The sequence below is a fragment of the Colobus angolensis genome, unplaced genomic scaffold, assembly GCF_000951035.1.
Source record: "Colobus angolensis palliatus isolate OR3802 unplaced genomic scaffold, Cang.pa_1.0 Scaffold351, whole genome shotgun sequence".
Classification (NCBI taxonomy): Eukaryota; Metazoa; Chordata; class Mammalia; order Primates; family Cercopithecidae; genus Colobus; species Colobus angolensis.
In genome coordinates, this window is record NW_012116833.1 from 964,424 (window position 1) to 985,465 (window position 21,042).

The 21,042-nt window shown below is 36.2% G+C and overlaps 1 protein-coding gene across 2 annotated transcripts in view; it reads left to right on the forward strand.

Moving 5' to 3' along the window:
• Positions 1-3,041: 3,041 nt before the first annotated feature.
• Positions 3,042-21,042, forward strand: part of CYLC1 (cylicin, basic protein of sperm head cytoskeleton 1) — a 44,613-nt gene continuing 26,612 nt past the window's right edge. Inside the window, exon 1 of one of the 2 annotated variants that reach the window (XM_011952931.1) lies at positions 3,042-3,106. In XM_011952931.1, coding sequence (XP_011808321.1) covers positions 3,093-3,106 — 14 coding nt within the window. In that variant the 5' untranslated portion in view covers positions 3,042-3,092. Of the gene's footprint in view, positions 3,110-21,042 lie in introns of both variants that reach the window. The other variant, XM_011952930.1, reaches the window with a different exon arrangement.

Here is a 21,042-nt window from a genome sequence, read left to right on the forward strand (position 1 = left end):
GCACGTTATGCACATGTACCCTAGAACTTAAAGTATAATAAAAAATAAATAAATAAATATTTATGTATTCTGAAGCTCAATGAACCTTTTTTAAATTGGATTATTCTGATTTTTTTCTGATATTTCATAGACTTTTCCTTTTTGTTGTTTATTTTTGTCACTTTGCTAGTTTTCTTTGGAGGTGTCATGATCTCCTGAGTCTTTGTAATCCTCATGTCCCTCTGTTGTTGTTGTTTGTGTATTTGTGGAGATAGCCACCACTTTTGACTTTTGCAGGTATTATCTGGCAAGGATAGGCCTTCACTATTTAGCTGGCTTATGATTCTGGATGGGACAGCTAGTAATTACCCTGAAAAGACAGAGTTTTCTTTTGGGTTTTCTAGATTTTTAGGCTGCTGCCTTTGGTCTGAATTCTGATCGTGTAGGCGGCTAGGCTCCACTATCCAGCAAAACCACTGTCTAAACTCTGCAATTAGCTTAACCTGCTGGATGGGCGATGTAATTACTTCTGATTTGGCTGGGCCAGAGGATATATTCTCTGGCTAGAAAGCACTGCTTTTTTAGTTCAGCAGTTGATCAGGGTTGTAGAAATGGACCTCAGGTTAAGTAGATAAAAGCAAATAGAATAGCTATTAAGCTCAGTAGAAATGCATGCTTGAGATTTTCTTCCATTCCTGGGTAGCATTTGTGGGTGTGCTTTGAGGCCACTTGCAGCACGAATTAAATCTTCAACTATGGCACAGCTAGTGCATCACTTTTGTAAAAATTTCCTGTGGTGGTTGTCTGACTTTCTGGGTGGGGCCCCAGGAGAGTGTGTGAGGATGGACCTAGAGGCTGGCCATCTAGGAATTCAAGCCAGGTAGCACTTTTCACTTCTTTAGTGGGTGGGGTATGTTGCTAGCTGGTACCATTATTTAAAAAAGAATCCTTTCCGACACCTTTTTTTGTCTTTTTTTTTTTTAATTCTTAAATTCCTACTAGGCACCGACTGTGTCTTAATGGTGTCACATAATTCCCATAGACTTTCTCCATTTTTTTTATTCTTTTTTCTTTTTCTTCTTCTGATTTAGTAATTTCAAATGTTGTCATTGTGCTGATTAATTCTTACTTCAGCTTGATTGAGCACCACTGCTAGCTGGTACACTGAGCTACAACCCAAATCTGTTCACTGGTTTCCTTGGGCTCTGTCTCCTTTCTTGATTTCTACCTGACCCCAAGTGGTCTACTTACACATTTTCCCTCTATATTCCCTGTTTTCCATAAAGTGAAAACTGAGTAGGCCTCCTGAGAAGTGTCTCACAATGCCAGGGAAGCTGGATGTCAAGCTCCCTGGTCATCTTTTCCCACTGTAGATACCATAAACCCTGTGGAATCCTCTCTGTGTGGTGCTGTGCCAACCTGGAGCTGTTTGAGGAGTGATATGCTCAGAGTTAAACTGTTTCTGCTACCATTTCAATGCAGATTTTTATTCTGTTCCATTGAGCATGCAGTTGACTCAGGATAATTCCCATATTTTGAGGTTTTAACCAAGTTGTTCTTTTAAATTTCATTTTCTATAGTTGCTAATTGATATTTCTGTGGGGGAGTGAGGCCTACGACCACCTATTTTGGCATCTTGCTGATATCACTCTACTTGTAGAAATTTTTAAATGCAAAACATTATATGTGAAAAATCACCTATAATCTAATTATTACCATTTTTATGTATTTACATCAATGTTTACAACAAATTTATTTGCTTTATATGATATATATCAAACTGCATGAATAGTTTGACGTTCCAATTTTTCAAGTAAATGTTAAGTATATGCTGATGAGCAAAATGGACATGATTCCTGCTGTCATGAAAATGTAGTGATTTACTGAAACCATTCCCTAGTTTTGAACATTTACAGTATTTCTAGATTTTAATATTTATGTAGAACTGTAATGAATGCCTGTGTGCTAAATATTAATTTACTTAGGAATGAATTTACTCTATCAGAGGAGTGAAGTTACATTTTTATGGCTTTTAACTCATAGTTAATATTGCTTTCAAATACATAATAGTGGTGCATTTTTACTTATAAATTAAATGGCTTTATATTACTTTCCTTAAGACAATGCTATTTCACTAGCTTGTGAAATTAGTTTGGTCAATGAAAAAGTTATGAGATATACTGCTTTGTAGTGCTCAGGTAAAAATTATCTTGGTGTCTTGGATCACATTTTTTTCATTAAAAATAAAATATCATTATTATATAAGAGGTATAAACTTTCAAAAATGAAATAAAGATTCAATGACAAAAAGTGGTGAAAAATAAGAACTAATGAATTGCTTTTTCTCCTCTGGCTAGAAATATGGTCACTGTTAACTAAAACACATGGATGATTTCACCTGTACACAATTCCTACCTGCCTTGAAAGGTTTCTTATCTATAATGAATAATTCACATTTATGAGTTTTATATACCAAGTAGCTGTTTATAACTTGTTCTAACACAATTCTGTACATAATAAGAGTTGTTTTAAGCTTTGGGTGAAAAGTGTTTTTCAGATTTGTCAATAGTAGTTTAATAGATAGTTTACTTTTGCTGAATTTACATATCTAAGAATAAGATATCTTCAAGTTCTTTTATGGAAATACCACTGTAAATGTATGAAAAAGTTGTAGAAGAGAAAAGCCTAAAAGTGAAGAAAATGTAGTAAGCTACCACTGCTCTTTTTAGAGGAAAATTTACATTCTTCTATTTTCCTTTCAGCACATATATCTCTTTTCCACACACAAATACACACACATAAACACATCTTTATGCACCCATGCACATTCAAAGCTAGTGTTAAAATAAGCCGATAAGAAATAATTATTCAATAAACCAAACAGGTAGATTCAATTAATGAATACTGACTAATTCAGTTCAAACTTTAAAAAGTTGAGGGTGAACACTCCCACAATTTAAGAATAGGTTTCAAAAGCACCTGTGCACTTTAAAATATGACTGCTCTGTCCCCTTTAAATTTATTTTGTTTACAATCCCTTTATGATGTCATCACTCAACATCACCAGTTTCAACTTACTCTGCTCAAGTCCAGGCAACATACAGGCAGGGGAAATGTCTCTTCCAAGGTTGTAAGTCCTCTTTTTAATTCTTTTTAGTATTTCAAATAACCAATATGCTCAATTTGGTTACAAATGTATATGTTTAACTATAAAGAATGTTTCTTTCATAGTCATTTTATTTATAAATTAGAATTTGTATTTTAAACAGAGATATGAAATTTTCAATAATATCTTAGATGTTTTGCTTTGAAATTTCAGGTGTGCAGTCCTTTTTACAAAATACCTATGAATCTTGACTGTTTTATCTCTCTGAGTCTCAGTTTCTTATTACAACATCTTGTTTTAGGAATCATGAAAAGAATAAACTAATGTGAAAGCACTTTAAAATGTAAAGCAGGATACAATGTAGTAAGACTATGTATGCTAGTTTGGTAAACTTAAATGTATGTGTAGGTAAAATTAGACCATTCTATTTTTCTGATAAATACATTATTATGTCCAAGAAAATATAGTAAGTTTATTTTTTAAAGACATCATTAAGTAGAAGATAAAGTATTATTCATATGGAATTAAACAGTTTTTCTGAAGCCTTTAGTTGCTGTAGTGTTGTTTTTTATTTTAAAAGTCAATCTCCTCTTAAAGAATATTTCTGAAAGTAATTTAAAAATTAAGATAATGTAAGCCATGCTAACTTACAACTGCCAGATAATATCCCATGTGTATTAAATTGAAATATATGAGATTGCTTGTATTAAACTATTTTGACCTAAAAAATTGGAAATTTCATATGGTACAACCTAATATAAAACACTTGTAAAGTCCATGAAAAAAATACAATTAATGTGGAATAAAAATATGGGGTATATGACCAGGCAATTTATAGGAAAAAATCTTAATTGCCAGTAAACATTAAAAAGTGCACAAATTCAATAGCAAAAAGCTAATTCAGAAAATATTTCACTCAGAAATTCAAACTTTGGAGAATTATTCCATAGAAAGGAATTGTAGACATTTTCCCTCTTTAAATGATACATGTCTTTAATGTTCATATTTTTTTCTATTAGTGTGTATTACTTTTAGAAAATGAAAATTCAATAAGTTTGAAAGAAAGAAAAAGAGCGGGCCGGGCGCGGTGGCTCTCTCCTGTAATCCCAGCACTTTGGGAGACCGAGGCGGGTGGACCACGATGTCAGGAGATCGAGACCATCCTGGCGAACACGGTGAAACCCCGGCTCTACTGAAAATACAAAAAAATTAGCCAGGTGTGGTGGCGGGCGCCTGTAGTCCCAGCTACTCGCGAGGCTGAGGCAGGAGAATGGCATGAACCCAGGGGGCGGAGCTTGCAGTGAATGGAGATCGCCCACTGAATTCCAGCCTGGGAGACAGAGAGAGAGAGACAGAGACAGAGAGAGAGAGAGAGAGAGAGAGAGAGAAGAGATTTGATCCAGAGATTAAAATTGAGCTCCCCAAAGTGAGCTTCTCAAATCACTAGCACTTTTACAAAGACATTTCTAGTTTGATGCTGCCTACATATGATCTTCCCTCTTAGATCACAAAGATCTCAGGTGTATATCACCATTAGGCATTATCTCTTTGAAACTCACTGTCATCAGCAACACCCTGTATGTCCTCCTCTGCCTTCTATCTGTATGATAACTCTGTCCTCTTGCTGTATCTGAAACCCAACTCTCTCTCAAATTCATTGCTTTTCCTGCAGCCTTCAAGAGGGGTTGATGTTTTCCTTCCTACATCCTCTCCTACCACTGAACCCAAAAACGCAATAGATGTCGGCTTTATTCCTCAATGCTATTTCCAGGTCATTCTCCTTCTTACTTCCCAAAATAGCCAGCTTTGAATCTCATGTCATCAACTTATATCACCTGTGACCTTTCCTTGTGGTATTCATGACCTAACTCCTAGTACTCTGCTTCATTTTGTGATGATTTTCAGTCTGGCTATCACTTTCTCCAAAAGTACCTTTGTCTTAATTTCTAGTAATTTTACTATTAGATGATCAATCTCATATCTAACATTTTAATTATTTAACTTTCTCTTCTCCAGTTATTTTGTCTTACATCCTACTTTAGTGGTTTACTACTGCACATATCCATCCAAAATCTCAAATTCAAACATTCCACTCTCCAACTGATACCTCAGGTACCTCTAATAATCTCATTTCATCAATTCTACCTCTAAGACTGATCATTGATTCTACTACCTTTTCCCTGTTTCTTGCTAATGACCTTTCTGTGGCTTTTCTTCTGTTGCCTGTCATAAATCTTTTCCTATCTTAGATTTTTACAGGCTCATGGTGAATTAGCACAAATATTTCCTTGAGTATATCCTCAGCTCCCTTTACCCCACTCTCTTTTTGGACATCTTTGCTGAAAAAAAGCTTAATTTTCAACAAATTTAAACCTCTAATTATGCCCCACTCCTTTGCAAGATAAATGTGGATGAGAAAAAAAAAAAAAAACTGTGTAACCATAATAATTATCTTCACTTTAAATATAAAATGACAAACTTCAAGTGGGCCATTAATGCTACCTGGCTGTAGTCTGCGTTCATCTTTGCCCCAGTACCCCACCTTCAGTCCTATTAGAGCAGATGCTTTCCTTCTTGTTACATTTAACTCCTCTAACTAGGTATACTAGTTTCTGAAGACTACTGTAAGAAACTACCAGAAACTGATTACCTTAAACCATTATATATTGTCTCACAGTTCTGGAGACTACAAGTCCAAAATCAAGGTATCAGCAGGATTGGTTTACTCTAGAGGTTCTAAAGGAGACTCTGTTCCATGCCTCTCTCTCCTAGTTTCTGGCAGTTCCTGGTATTGTGTGGCTTGTAGAAGCATTGCACAAATATCTGCCGTCATCATCACATGGAATCCACTTTTTGTCTATGTCTCTTTCTCCTTTTGTTCTGATAAGAAAAAGATTTTCTTTTCTTGTAAGAACACTAGTCACTAGATTAGGGCACAACTTAATTCAGAATGATCTCATCTTTATTTGATTACTCCTGCAAAGATCCAATACCAAATAAAGTAATATTCACAAGTACCAGATGTTAGAACTTGAATATAAATTTGGGGAACGTAATTCAACTCATAACACAGGATTGGATTTTCTTCACTATTTATGCATATAGCTTTTTTTGTTAACTCATATTCTTCTATATCATCATTTTTTCTTAACTCTTTGTAGATTTTGTCCCATCAGTGTTCAAAAACAAATTAGCAACTCCTACCACTTAAAAAATCCCATTTCCACTTAAAAAATCCCTTTTCCTTCACAGCCTGTTCCAGCTCCCACCCCATTTTCCATCATCTTTGTATAGAAAATCTCTTGGAAAGAATTATTCATATTAGTTATCTTCACTTCCTTTTCTCCAACTAACAATCTCTTTTTAAACTATATTTTAATTGAAAAATTGAATGCATATATATGGTGGATAATTCAAAAAGAACAAAAGGAGAGTTGGCAAAATTCACTCTCCTATACTAGATTCCCAGATCCATTAATGGAGATAATCACTATTACTACTTTCTTTTCTCTCCCAGACTTATTTCAGATTTTGTCCTTACCATTCCATGGAATGGCTTTCACATTCACAGTTCCACTAGCAGCACTTGATACAACTGACCCCTTTCATGAAATATTCTTCTCTTGGTTATCATGCCACACTGCTTTCTTGGTTTCCCTTCTATTATATTACTATTCCTTATCAGCCTCTGTTGCTGGTTTCTCTTCACCTCTTCAATCTATAAATGTTGAATAGCCCAAAAACTTAGATCTCGGACTTCTTTTTTTCTTATCTACAAGCATTTAGTATACAGTATCATCCAGTCTAATGATTTTATATCCCATCTAAATGCTGATGAATTCTGAATTTATATCTCTGTTCCAGACCACACCTCTAATTTTCAGATTTATATGTACAACCAATTTATTGACAATTCCACTTAGATGTCTAATATATATCTCAAACTTAATATGTGCAAAATGGAATTATTATTTTATACCCCTTCTAAACCTGCTCATCCATAAGTATTCTGCATCTCAGAAATTAGCACTACTATTCACTCAGTTGTTTAAGCAAACCTACACATGCATACACACACACACACACACACATACACACACTCCAACATACCTTTGGCATCATCCTCAATTGCCCTCTTTCTCTAGCAGTGAACATCCAGTACATCACCAATTCCTATAGGGATTACCTTTAAAATATATCTAGAATTTAGTCCCAACATCAGTTCTGCCATCAACTCTAAACCATTTTGATCTCTTATTTAGATTATTGCTAAAACCTCAGTGTGTGTTACCTTGATTAGTTTCATATTGCCTCTGTAACAAATTACCATACACTTTGTGGATTAAAATGATAGAAATTTGATCCCTTACATTTCTGGAAGACATGTACAAAATGAGTCATTCAGAGCTAAAATCAAGTTATTGGAAAGGCTGATTCTTTCTGAAGGCATCAGAAGTGATTTTATTCCCTGCCTTTTTATGCTTCTCGTGGCTGCTAGCATTTCTTAGTTTTTGACTGCATCATTCTGATCTCTGCAATGTCATCATATTGCATTTCTTCTGTAATCAAATCTTCTTTTACCTATTTCTTATATGCACAATTGTAATAACACTTAGGACCCACTGGGATAATCTAAGATTTTAATTGCACCTGCAAATTGTCATTTGCCATGTAAGATAAGATTCACAACTTCCAGGATTGTTGCAGGAAGTCAGGGACCCTGAAGGGAGGAATCGGCTGAAAGCATGGCAGAAGAACATAAATTGTGAAGATTTCATGGACATTTATTAGTTCCCCAAATTAATATTTTTATAATTTCTTACGCCTGTCTTTACTTTAATCTCTTAATCCCGCCATCTTTGTAAGTGGAGGATGAATGTCGCTTCAGGACCCTGTGGTGACTGTGTTAACTGCACAAATTGTTTGTAGAGCATGTGTATTTCAATATGAAATCTAGCAATTTAAGAACATGATAACAGCGATTTTCAGGGAACAAAGGAGATAACTTTAAAGTCTGACTGTCTGTGGGCGTGGTGGAACAGAGCCATATTTCTCTTATTACCAAAAACGGGTAAGATAAATGTCGCTGAATATTAATAATTAACAGCCCTGGGAAAAGAATGTATTCCCAGGGCGGGGCCTCTAAAATGGCTGACGTGGCAGTGTCTGCCTTATGCAGGTGTAAATAGGGTTGAAACACACCCTAGTCTCCTGCAGCACCCTCAGGCTTGCTAGGATTAGAAAATTCCAGCCTGACAAATTGTAGTCAAATCAGTTCTCTGCACTTGAACCTTGTTTATCAGTGACAATGCCTGCACAGCTGGACATGGAAGTTCATTAGTGATTCTAGTTTCACCCTGACATTGTGGTCTCGCCCTGACCTCCTGCCTTGTGATCTTTTGTCGCCCCTGAAGCATGTGATCTCTGTGACCCACATCCTATTAATACACTGCCTCCCTTTTGAAAATTGCTCATAAAAACTTGCTGGTTTTACAGCTTAGGGGGCATCATGGAACCTGCCTACTTGTGATGTCTCCCCTGGGCACCCAGCTTTAAAATTTCTCTCTTTTGTACTCTTTCTCTTTATTTCTCAGACCAGTCAACACTTAGGGAAAATAGAAAAGGACCCACGTTGAATATCGGGGGTGGGTTTCCCCAATAAGGGATTAGAAAATTGGTGTCTTTAGGGTATATTATTCAGCCTACTACAGTCTGTCTTGAACCCCAAATATTCACTTCTGTCCCACATGCAAATACAGTCACTCAAAGCTAAACTAACATCTACAAAACTATCACCTCATTTCAGTATTAACTCAAGTCCAATATCATATGCAAATATCATCAGTACTAAAGACCCTGTTGCTATAGTGTAAATCATCTAAGTCAAGTATAGTGAGATTCTGTATGTGTTCCATCCTGAGGTGAAATTACCCTATATCTGTATAACTGTAAAATTAAAAAACACATTTTCTGCTCCAAAAATACAATGATTGAACATGGACAGAATAACAATCATAGACATTTTGACTCCATAAAACGGGAACATAAAACAAAACAAAACAAAAAAATGGAATCATTGGCCTCAAGCGATTTCTAAGTCAAACTGAGTAAACTCTGTTAGATATCAATGTCTATGAATAATCTACTGAGGCTTGAGATTCCACTACCTTGGCCCATGGCTCCACCCCTGGGCTTTTAGCTCTATCCTCAGAGTTAGCCATCGTATTTCTTAAAGGATAGCACATGTTTGCAACTGAGTTGCTCTGCCTGCCTGATTCCTGCCTGTATACTTATCAGTTTAATTCTTTCATCCTTCCTCTCTCGTCCCTTTTCATCCCAAACTCTCAGTGTTTCTGCTGGTATAACATTCTCAGAAACTTGTGCTTCTCTTGTGTATATTATGAGGATACCAGCCATTAAAAAAAAGGTTCCTCCACAGATATTTATACAGAAAATATTTTTATACATTTAGTCTATATTCCTGGCTTTTGCTGAGATGGTTGATCAGATCCTTAAGTAACATGCTTTATCATCCAGCACTAGCAAAATATTGTCCAGCCCCACTCACCACTCTCTCTGGAGAACACTTCCCTGACAGTGAACCTTAATTTATCATCTTTTAAAATCTGTGTAAAGTGAGAATTTCCCAAATAATTAAGTCCTGGTGATTGTTTGCATAGCAATTCTTTCCTTAATTATATTTATTTTCCTTCTCATTTTACTATAGGCAGCAAGAAGAAACTGCATTATACATTCAATGCTTTCCTTGAAAATCTCCTCAACTGAATATCCTAGTTCATTACTTATGTTCTTCACATAACTGTAGAACATAGTTCAGCTGTTTCTGCCACTATACAGATGGCATTATCTTTCCCCCAGTCTTCAATAACATGTTTTTCACTACCTCCTGAGTTCTCACCAGCAACATCTTTAAAATCCATATTTCATCAAGTCTTTTTACGATGATTTATGTATTCTCAAAGATGATGTAGGCTTTCTTCTACAATGTTCCTCACTTTCTCTGAGTTTTCACCAACAAAGTATTGGACATCCATATTTTCTAGCAGTTTTATTCAAGGCAATCAAGGTTTTATCTATCACATTCCTTAAAATTATTTTAATGTCTTTCCAACGCCCAGTTCCAAAACTACTTCTACATCTTTAAATATATATTACAGCAACAACCACTCCTGGTACCAACATTTGCATTAATTTTCTATTGTTGTTGTGGAAAATTGTCACAAACATAGTAGCTGAAACAACATAGTTTTACAGTTGTGGAGGTCTGCAATCTAAAATCTATTTCACTGAGCTAAAATCAAGGTGTTAGCAAGGCTGATTTCTTCTAAACTCTGAGGGGAAAATCTATTTCCTTGCCTTTTTTACCTTTCAGTGGCTACTCATAATTTTTGGCTAGCCCCCATTCTTCCTCCTTCAAAGTGCACCACTCCAATCTCTGCTTTCATAATCACTTTGCTTTCTCCTCCTCTGACCCTCTTTTCTTCCTCTTATAATAGTTTTGGTGATTACATTTTGTGCCCTCTTGAACAATCCAGATAACCTCCCAGTCTCAAGACTCTCAATTTAACCGCTTATGCAAAGTCCCGTTTGCCATATACGATAACATGCACAGGTGCTAGAAATTAAAGTGTGGATTTTTTTTATTGTTCAGCCTTCAACAATACTTAATATTCAATTGTTGAATGAATAATTTAGTGAAAACTACAGCATAATTTCTTGTCTAAGTTTGAGGATTAAATTCATTTGATTATCAGGAAATAAACTTTAAAGAAAAGTGATGAATTAAACATAAATGGTGCAAAAACAATAGGACAAGAAGAAAGTTATCTTTACAAAGAGTAGATTTGAAATAGAGAGTGCATAAACTGAGAAGGGATACAAGATTTTAAGAGCAGGATTTCACCCCAGATCAAATCAAGCAAATATAATTATTCAACTACATTAAAATATTACATGTTTGAAAGTTTATTATGAACACTGAAACACTATAAAAGCATAATGAAAATATTAACTATTATTCCTATTGTTGTCATAACCATACTATTTCTCTAAAGAATCTTTGTCATGATGTTCAAAGAAATGTGTATTTTATTTATTTATTTATCTATTTTCTCTTTCCATTATTAGAGAAGGAAAAACTGGTACAGTTTGTAATAACTGGATAATGGGAGTTCAATATATCACTATATTTCATCATGGTTATAAATTTTATGCCCAGTTTAATAAATATTTGTCTACTCTACTATCCTTAAGATATCCTCCTTTGTTACCTCCTAGAACTTTTATTTTATTATTTTTATTTATTTATTTTATAATTTTTCTTTTTTTATTTATTTTTATTATACTTTAAGTTCTAGGGTACATGTGCATAACATGCAGGTTTGTTACATATGTATACTGGTGCCATGTTGGTGTGCTGCACCCATCAACTCGTCAGCACCCATCAATTTATCATTTATATCATGTATAACTCCCCAATGCAATCCCTCACCCCTCCCCCCTCCCCATGATAGGCCCGTGTGTGATGTTCCCCTTCCCGAGTCCAAGTGATCTCATTGTTCAGTTCCCACCTATGAGTGAGAACATGTGGTGTTTGGTTTTCTCTTCTTGCGATAGTTTGCTAAGAATGATGGTTTCCAGCTGCATCCATGGCCCTACAAAGGACACAAACTCATCCTTTTTTATGGCTGCATAGTATTCCATGGTGTATATGTGCCACATTTTCTTAATCCAGTCTGTCACAGATGGACATTTGGGTTGATTCCAAGTCTTTGCTATTGTGAATAGTGCCGCAATAAACATACGTGTGCATGTGTCTTTGTAGTAGAATAATTTATAATCCTTTGGGTATATACCCAGTAGTGGGATGGCTGGGTCATATGGTACATCTAGTTCTAGATCCTTGAGGAATGGCCATACTGTTTTCCATAATGGTTGAACCAGTTTACAATCCCACTAAGAGTGTAAAAGTGTTCCTATTTCTCCACATCCTCTCCAACACTTGTTTCCTGATTTTTTAATGATTGCCATTCTAACTGGTGTGAGATGGTATCTCATTGTGGTTTTGATTTTCATTTCTCTGATGGCGAGTGATGATGAGAATTTTTTCATGTGTCTGTTGGCTGTATGAATGTCTTCTTTTGAGAAATGTCTGTTCATATCCTTTGCCCACTTTTTGATGGGGTTGTTTGTTTTTTTCTTGTATATGTGTTTGAGTTCTTTGTAGATTCTGGATATTAGCCCTTTGTCAGATGAGTAGATTGAAAACATTTTCTCCCATTCTGTAGGTTGCCTGTTCACTCTGATGGTAGTTTCTTTTGCTGTGCAGAAGCTCTTTAGTTTAATTAGATCCCATTTGTCAATTTTGGCTTTTGCTGCCGTTGCTTTTGGTGTTTTAGACATGAAGTCCTTGCCCATGCCTATGTCCTGAATGGTACTACCTAGATTTTCTTCTAGGGTTTTTATGGTATTAGGTCTAACATTTAAGTCTCTAATCCACCTTGAATTAATCTTCGTATAAGGAGTAAGGAAAGGATCCAGTTTCAGCTTTCTACTTATGGCTAGCCAATTTTCCCAGCACCATTTATTAAATAGGGAATCCTTTCCCCATTTCTAGTTTCTCTCAGGTTTGTCAAAGATCAGATGGCTGTAGATGTGTGGTATTATTTCTGAGGACTCTGTTCTGTTCCATTGGTCTATATCTCTGTTTTGGTAGCAGTACCATGCTGTTTTGGTTACTGTAGCCTTGTAGTATAGTTTGAAGTCAGGTAGCGTGACGCCTCTAGCTTTGTCCTTTTGACTTAGGATTGTCTTGGCAATGCGGGCTCTTTTTTGGTTCCATATGAACTTTAAAGCAGTTTTTTCCAATTCTGTGAAGACACTTTTATTATTTTACAGTTCAGCTTTAGGTCTTCAGTCTATCTGTGATTGATTCTGGTACTTATTGTGAAATGGTGGTCAAGAATGACACTTTTCCCCTTGTAGATACTTAATTGATTAAAATCATTATTGAAAACACCATTTTTCTCCAGTGCATGAAAATTTTGTTATAATTTGTGTGACTATGTCTATATAGGTCTCTTATTTTGCTTTCCATTCAACTTCATTAGTTATTTGTCTTTCTATCTATGTTCCATTATCTTAATTACTGTCACTTTAAAATAACTTGTTATATTAATATGTGGCATTATATACATTTCATGTTATTTTACTTCCAAATTGTCTTGTATATGCTTGAATCTTTTATTTCCATATAAATGGTAGAATAACTAGACAGTAATCACAAAAACATTTAAAAAGTTATTGGGATTACATTGAATTAATACTTGAATTTGAAAATAATTGCTATAGTTTGTATTACTGAGCCTTTCATACTCTAACATGTTATATATTTCTATTTGGGTAGTTTTTTAAAATGTATCTTAATATTAGTTTCTACTATTCAGTATAAAACTACTGTACTATATATTTTTATATTTATTTCTAGGCATTTGCTATTTTTTATTTGATTGCATAAATGGCATTACTAAAATATTTTCTAAATGTTTTTTCATGGTATATAGAAAGGTAATTATAGTTTATCTCTTTGTTAACTTTTCAAGCTCAAGAGTACATGTGCACATTTGGTATATAGGTAAACTTGTGGCATGGTGGTTCACTGTACAGATTATTTAATCACTCAGGTATTAAGCCTGGTACCCATTAGTTATTTTTTATGATCCTCTCCCTCCTCCTACCCTCCATCCTCTGATAGACCCCAGTGTGTGTTGCTCTACTCTATATGTCCATGTGTTCTCATCATTCAGCTCCCATTTATAAGTAAGAACATGTGGTGTTTGGTTTTCTGTTTCTGCTTTAGTATGCTGAGGATAATAGCTCCCAACTCCATCCATAGCCCTGCAAAGAACATGATCTCATTCATTTTTATAGCTACATAGTATTCCATAGTGGATATGTACCACATTTTTTAAATCTAGTCTACCGTTGATGGGCATTTGGGTTCATTTCATGTCTTTGCTATTGTGAGTAGTGTTGCAATGAACATAAGCATGCATTTATCTTTATAATAGAATGATTTCTATTCCTTTAGGTATATACTCAGTAATGGTATTGCTGGGTCAATTTGTATTTCTTCCTCTAAGTCTTTAAGGAATTGTCACATTTTCTTTCACAATGGTTGAACTAATTTATACTCCTGCCAACAGTGTATAAGCATTCCTTTTTCTCCACAACCTTGCCAACGTCTGTTATTTTCTGAATTTTTAAAAATAGCTAAAAGCTCAGCATCACAGATTAATACAGAAATGCAAATCAAAACTGCAATGAGATACAGTCTCACACCAGTCAGAATGGCTATTATTACATTTTATCTTTGTCTCTAATAATCTTACTAAATTCACTCATTAATTTTAATAGTGCCCCTATAGATATTTTGAATGTTCTATGTAAACAGTCATGCTCCCTTTAAATAGTGACAGTTTTATTTCTTCTTTTTTCTCTTCTTATGATTTTAACTTATTTTTACTTGCCTCATCTTTCTTCTTATCGCACTAAAATTTCCATCACCATGTTAAATTAAAATTATACTAGTGAACATCTTTTAGTTGTTTCTGAGGTCAGGGAAAACTTTCCAACTTTTCACTATAGAGTAATACATTTGTTGTAGGTTTTCTGTAGGTTCCCATTATTAGATTAAGGTAGTTCTTGTCTATTCCTTGTTTGCTAAAGATTTATGTAAATAAGTGTTAGATATTATCAAATATTTTTTCTCAATGTTGAGATGATAATATAATTTTTTCTTCTTTATGCTAAAAATTTATTATAAATAGTGTTAGATATTATCAAATTTTATTTTCTACATGTTGAAATGATCATATAGTTTTTTTCTTCTTTACTGTCTCAATATAGTCAATTTCATATGTTAAACCAACCTGAAATAATCTCCATTTGGTCGTGATACAATATCCTTTCTATGTATTAAATTTTCCAAAAATGTTTAATGATTTTGGCATCAGCTTGACACGGTGTCTCATGCTAGCAATTCCAGTGCCATGGGAGGACAAGGTAAGAGGATTGCTTGAGGCCAATAATTTGAGACCAGTCTAGACAACGTAATCAGATCCTGTCTCTACAAAAAATAAATAAAAATCAGCCAGGTATTGAAGTGTGCCCTGTACTCCTAGCTACTTGGGAGAGTAAAGCAGGAGGATCACTTGAGCCCACGAGTTAAAAGAGTTGCAACGAGCAATGACCATGCCACTGTACTCGAGTATGGGTGACAGAAAGATACCCTGTCTCAAAAAAAATAAGAAAAATGAATTTTGGCATAAACATTTATAAAAGATGTAGGCCTGTAATTCTACTTTGTGTTAAATAATTTATCAGGTGTTGGTATCTAGGTTATGCTCCCTTCATAAAAAAATTTATAAATGTTTCCTCCTTTTCTATTCTCTGAATGAGTTTGTAAACAATTTTTTTTTAGGAATTTGGAAGAAAGGTTCAATGAAGACATTTGGACCTGGCATTCACTGTGTCGGTAAGTTATTAATTATTAAAACTTTTAATGATTAAGACTAAGCCTGGCACTGAGTAGGTCTTAAGCCTGGGTATTGGGGCCAACCTGGAGGTTGGGTCCATGGGTGCCCACCAGGGGCCTGAGGGCATGGGGGTTGGTGGGGAACCTGGGTTTGCAAGTGCCAGCCCATATTTTAGGACTGTGGGGGCCAATCATAGGGCTGTGGCAGGCTTGAAATTTTGGTCTATGTTGGTATTCTCCTGTGGACAGTCTGATGCCTAAGGCTGTGGTGGTTGCCTGGATTGGGGTCTTCAAGTGCCAGCCTGGTGACTAGAGCTGTGACAGCCAGCCTGGCAGTAGGGCAGGACTGGAGCTTTGAGCAGGCCTGAAATCTGAGTCTATGGAACAAGCCAGAACTCTGGGGGCTAGTCTGGCACTGAGATAGGCCTGGACGCTCAATCCATGGGTGCTGGCCTTGAGTCTGCAGGTTTCAGCCTCATCTGCAGTGGGGGCAAACCTGGAGACTGAGTCTGCCAGGCAGTCTGGAGCCTAGGGCCATGAGGTCCTGCATGGTGCCCGGTTTTACTGGGGCAGGTCTGCAATTATATGCCATATAAACTCAATACATTGATGCTTGTTGTGACTTGCTTCATGGCCCAGTATGTGGTCACTTTTGTTAAATGTTCTATGTGAATTTGAAAAAAATTATGTATAATGCAATTGTTTGGTGTAGTGTTTTTATAGGATGTCAAATTTCGTTATTCAAGTTTTCTATATCTCCTTTGATATACATTTTATTTCTGTTTGATTAGTTATTAAGATAGGTATGCTAAAGCTCCAACTGTAATTGTGAGTTTATACAGTACTATTTTTAGTTTTATACTTTTTCATTACATTTTCCCCTGTATTATCATTTATACATTCTTTCATTATTAATTTGTTGTTATACCAGGGATTAGATTAATCTTTGACATCTTATAGTTTAGTATGAATTAATATTTCCATTAGTTCTCAAAAAATGTAAGCACTTTGCACTTTAATTCAATTTATTCCACCCACATTGTTACACTATTATTATTATACACTTATGTATTCCAAACTTAGTAGATTATAATTACTATTATTTGTAAATAATATTTATATTCTATACTTGCTCTTTTGATGGTCTTTATTTTATCTTGTGTTAAATGAGGATTATCTCAGGTCATATTTTCCTGCCTGGAGAAATCTCATTAATATTTCCTTTAGTGCTTTCTGCTTGCAATGAAATTATCATGGTTTTTGTTTGTTTAAAAATATCTTTCTTTAAGAATGTTAAAGATAGCTAGAGAGAAAGGGCAGGTAACCTACTAAGAAAACCCCATCAGGCTAACAGTGGAACTGTTAAACCCTAAAACCCAGAAGAGATTGTGATGCTATATTTGACATTTTTAAAGAAAAAAAAAAAAAAACTTCAACCAAGAATTTCACATCCAGCCAAACGAAGCTTCTGAAGCAAAGGAGAAATAAGATCCTTCTCAGATAAGCAAATGCTGATGAAGTATATTACCGCCTGACATGCCTTACAAGAGATCTTGAAAACAACTCTAAATATGAAAAGAAGAAAACATTACCAATGAACACAAAAACACACTTAAATACATATATCAGTGACACTATAAAGTAACCACATAAACAAGTCAATATAATGACCAGCTAACAACACCGTGTCAGGATCAAATCCACATATATCAATATTAACTTTAAACGTAAATGACTAAATGCCCAATTTAAAAGACAGACAGTAGAAAGCTATATAAAAAAGCAAGACCCAATGGTATGATATTTCTAAGAGACGCTTCTTACATGCAATGACATCCATAGGCTCAAAATTAAGGGATGAAGGAAAATAAACTAAGCAAATGGAAATTAGACAAAAAGCTGGGGCTGTAACCCTAATTTCAGATAAAACAGACTTTAACAAAGATAAAAAATAAGAGCATTACAGCAGGGAGGGGCTAAGTAGCCACCTAGAAATAGCTACGGTCGAAGGCTCCCACCAAGAACAAAAATGGAGACCGAATCCTGCACCAGCAACTAAGGTATCCAGGTTCTCTCTCATTGGGACTATTAGGCAGTTGGCAGGACCCATGGAGAGTGTATAAAAGCATGGCGGAGTGATAGCCCACCTGCGAGCTGCATGGGGCAAGGGGAGTTCCCACCCACCCAAGGGAGGTGGTGAGTGTGCAACCCCACTCAGGAAACCACACTTCTTCCACAGATCTATGCAACCGAAAGATCAGGAGATTCCCTCATGATCCCATGCCACCAGGGCCTTGGATCCCAAGCACAGAGCTGTGCAGATTCTCAGAGGCCACATGGCTGCAGACTGCCTAAGATGACTGAGCTCCTGGAAGGATGGGTGACAGCCGTTGCTGTGGCTGCCTGCTGCCTAAGATGACTGAGCTCCTTGCCAGAGGGGTGGCAGCCATCACTGCAGCTCCAGTCCCCTGGTTGGTGCCAGGGAGACTCAGTGGTTTAGACCAGGAGAAATTTCCCACAGCAAAGCACAGTGGCTGTGACAGATCACGGCCAGACTGCCTCTTTTGGCTGGACATAGACCCACTCCTCAGTGGGTAAGCCCTCCCTGCAGGAATTTCAGCAACTCCAGACAGGGCGTTATGGACAAAACTCTGATCCCCCTGGGGCAGATCCCCTGAGGGGAGCAGTGGCCACAGTCTCTACAGATCAGTGGACTTAGTATTTCCCCTGCTGGCTCTGAGAAATTCAGACAGTCCAGAAGAGTGAGATTCCTCCCAATACAGGGCACCCTCTCTGCTAAGTGGCAGTCAGAGTGCTGTGTTAAGTGAGTCTGTGATCCCATGCTTCCTGACTGTGTGAGACCCCCCACAATGGGTTGTTAGACACCTTTTTAGGAGCATTCCCTCTGGTGTCAGGTTGGTTACCCTGTGGGATGAAGCTCCCAGAAGAAGTAGCAGACCAACCATCTTTGCTGTTCTACTGCCTCCAGTGGTGACACCTCCAGGGGCAGCAGAGGTCTAGGCCAATAAGACCTGGAGTGGACCCCCAGCAAACCACAGCAGCCCTACAGAAAAGAGGCCTGACTGTTAAAAGAAAAATAACAGTAATTAACAACAACAGAATGAACAAAAAAGTCCCTACAAAAACCCTATCCAAACATCAGCATCCTCAAAGATTGAAACTAGATAAACTCAAGAAGGTAAGAAAAGAATAAATAAAAAACTGAAACCTCAAAAATCCAGAGTGCCTTTTCTCCTTCTAATGATTACAACACCTCGTCAGCAAAGTCATAGAACTGGGCTGAGGCTGAGATGGATTAACTAATAGAAATAGGCTTCAGAATGTGGAAAACAGCAAACTTCACTGAGCTAAAGGAGCATGTTCTATCTCAATGCAAAGAAGCTAAGAACCATGATAAAACATTACAAGAGCTGTTAACCAGAATAACTGTTTAGAGAGAAATATAAATGTCCTAATAAAGCTGAAAAACACAACATAAGAACTTCACAATGGAACCACAAGTATCAATAGCCAGACAGACAAAGTGGAGGAAAGAATTTTAGAAATTCAAGGCTATCTTGCTGAAATGAGAAAGACAGACAGACAAGATTAAAGAAAAAAGAATGAAAGGAACAAACAAAACCTCTGAGAATTGTGGGATTATGTAAAAAAGATGAAACCTGAGACTGATTGGGGTACCTAAAGAACACAGGGAGACTGAAACCAAGCTGGATAAAATACTTCAGGATCTCATCCAGGAAAACTTCCCCAGCTTAACACAGCATGCCAACATTCAAATTCAGGAAATCCAGACAACCCCAGTAAGATTATGAAAAGATCAACCTCAAGACACAATCATCAGATTCTCCAAGGTTAAAACAAAGAAAAAAGTGTTAAGGGCAGCCAGAGAGAAAGGTCAGGTCACCTACAAAGGGAAACACATCAGAATCACAGCAGAGCTCTCAGCAGAAATGCCACAAGCCAGAAAAGATTGGGGCCAATATTCACTATTCTTAAAGAAAAAAATTTAAACCCTGAATACCATATCTGGCCAAATGAAGCTTCATGAGCAAAAGAGAAATAAAATCTTTTACAGACAAGCAAATACTGAGGGAATTTGTCACCACCAGGCCTGCCTTGCAGGAACTCCTGAGGAAAGCACTAAATATGGGAAGGAAAAATTGTTACCAGCCACTACAAAAACACACTGAAGTACACAGACCAATAACACTATGAAGCAACTACCACAACAAGTCTGCAAAGTAACCAGCTAGCATTATGGTGATAGGATATAATACATACATGACAATATTAACCTTAAATGTAAATGGGCTAAATGTCCCAATGAAGAAACACAAAATAGCAAGTTGGATAAAGTCAAGAATCTTTGTTGTTCTGTTTTCAAGAGAACCAGCTCATGTGCAAAGACACACATATGCTCAACAAAAGGGATGGAGGAAAATCTACTAAGCAAATGTAAAGCAGAAAAATGGTAGATGTTGCTGTCTTAGTTTCTGACATAATAGGCTTTAACTCAACAAAGATCAAAAAAGGCAAACAGGACATTACATAATGACAAAGGATCCAAAAAGAGCTAACTATTCTAAATATATGTATATACCCAATACAGGAGCACCCAAATTAAAAAAAAAAAAAAGGGGGGGTTTAGAGACCTAAAAAGAAACTTAGACTCCCAAACAATAAAAGTGGGAGACATTAACAGTCACTGTTAATATTAGACAGATCATCAAGACAGAAAATTAACAAAGCTATTCAGGACTTGAACTCAGCTCTGGATCAAGTTGACCTGGTAGATACCTACAGAACTCTGCATCCAAAACCAACAGAATATGCATTTATCTCTGTTCCACATGGCACTTACTCTAAAATCTATCACATATTTGGAAATGAAATACTCCTCAGCAAATGCAAAAGAACTGAAAACATAACAAACAGTCTCTCAGATTGCAGCTTAATCGAATTAGAACTAAAGATTAAGAAACTCACTCAAAACCACACAGCTACATGTAAATTGAACCTGCTCCTGAAAGAATACTGGGTAAATAATAAAATTAAGGGAGAAAGCAAGAAGTTCTTTGAAACCAATGAGATCAGAGACAATGTACTAGAATCTCTGGTACACAGGTAAAGCAGGGTTAAGAGAGAAACTTACAGCACTCAATGCCCACATCAAAAGCTGGAAAGATCTCAAATAAACACCCTAACATCACAACTAAAATAACTAGAGAACCAAGAGCAAACAAACCCCAAAGCTAGCAGAAGACGAGAAATAACTAAGATCAGAGTAGAACTGAAGGAGATAGAGACACAAAAAAAGCCCTTCAAAAAATCAAGGAATCCAGGAGCTCTTTATTTATTTATTTAATAATAAAATAATATT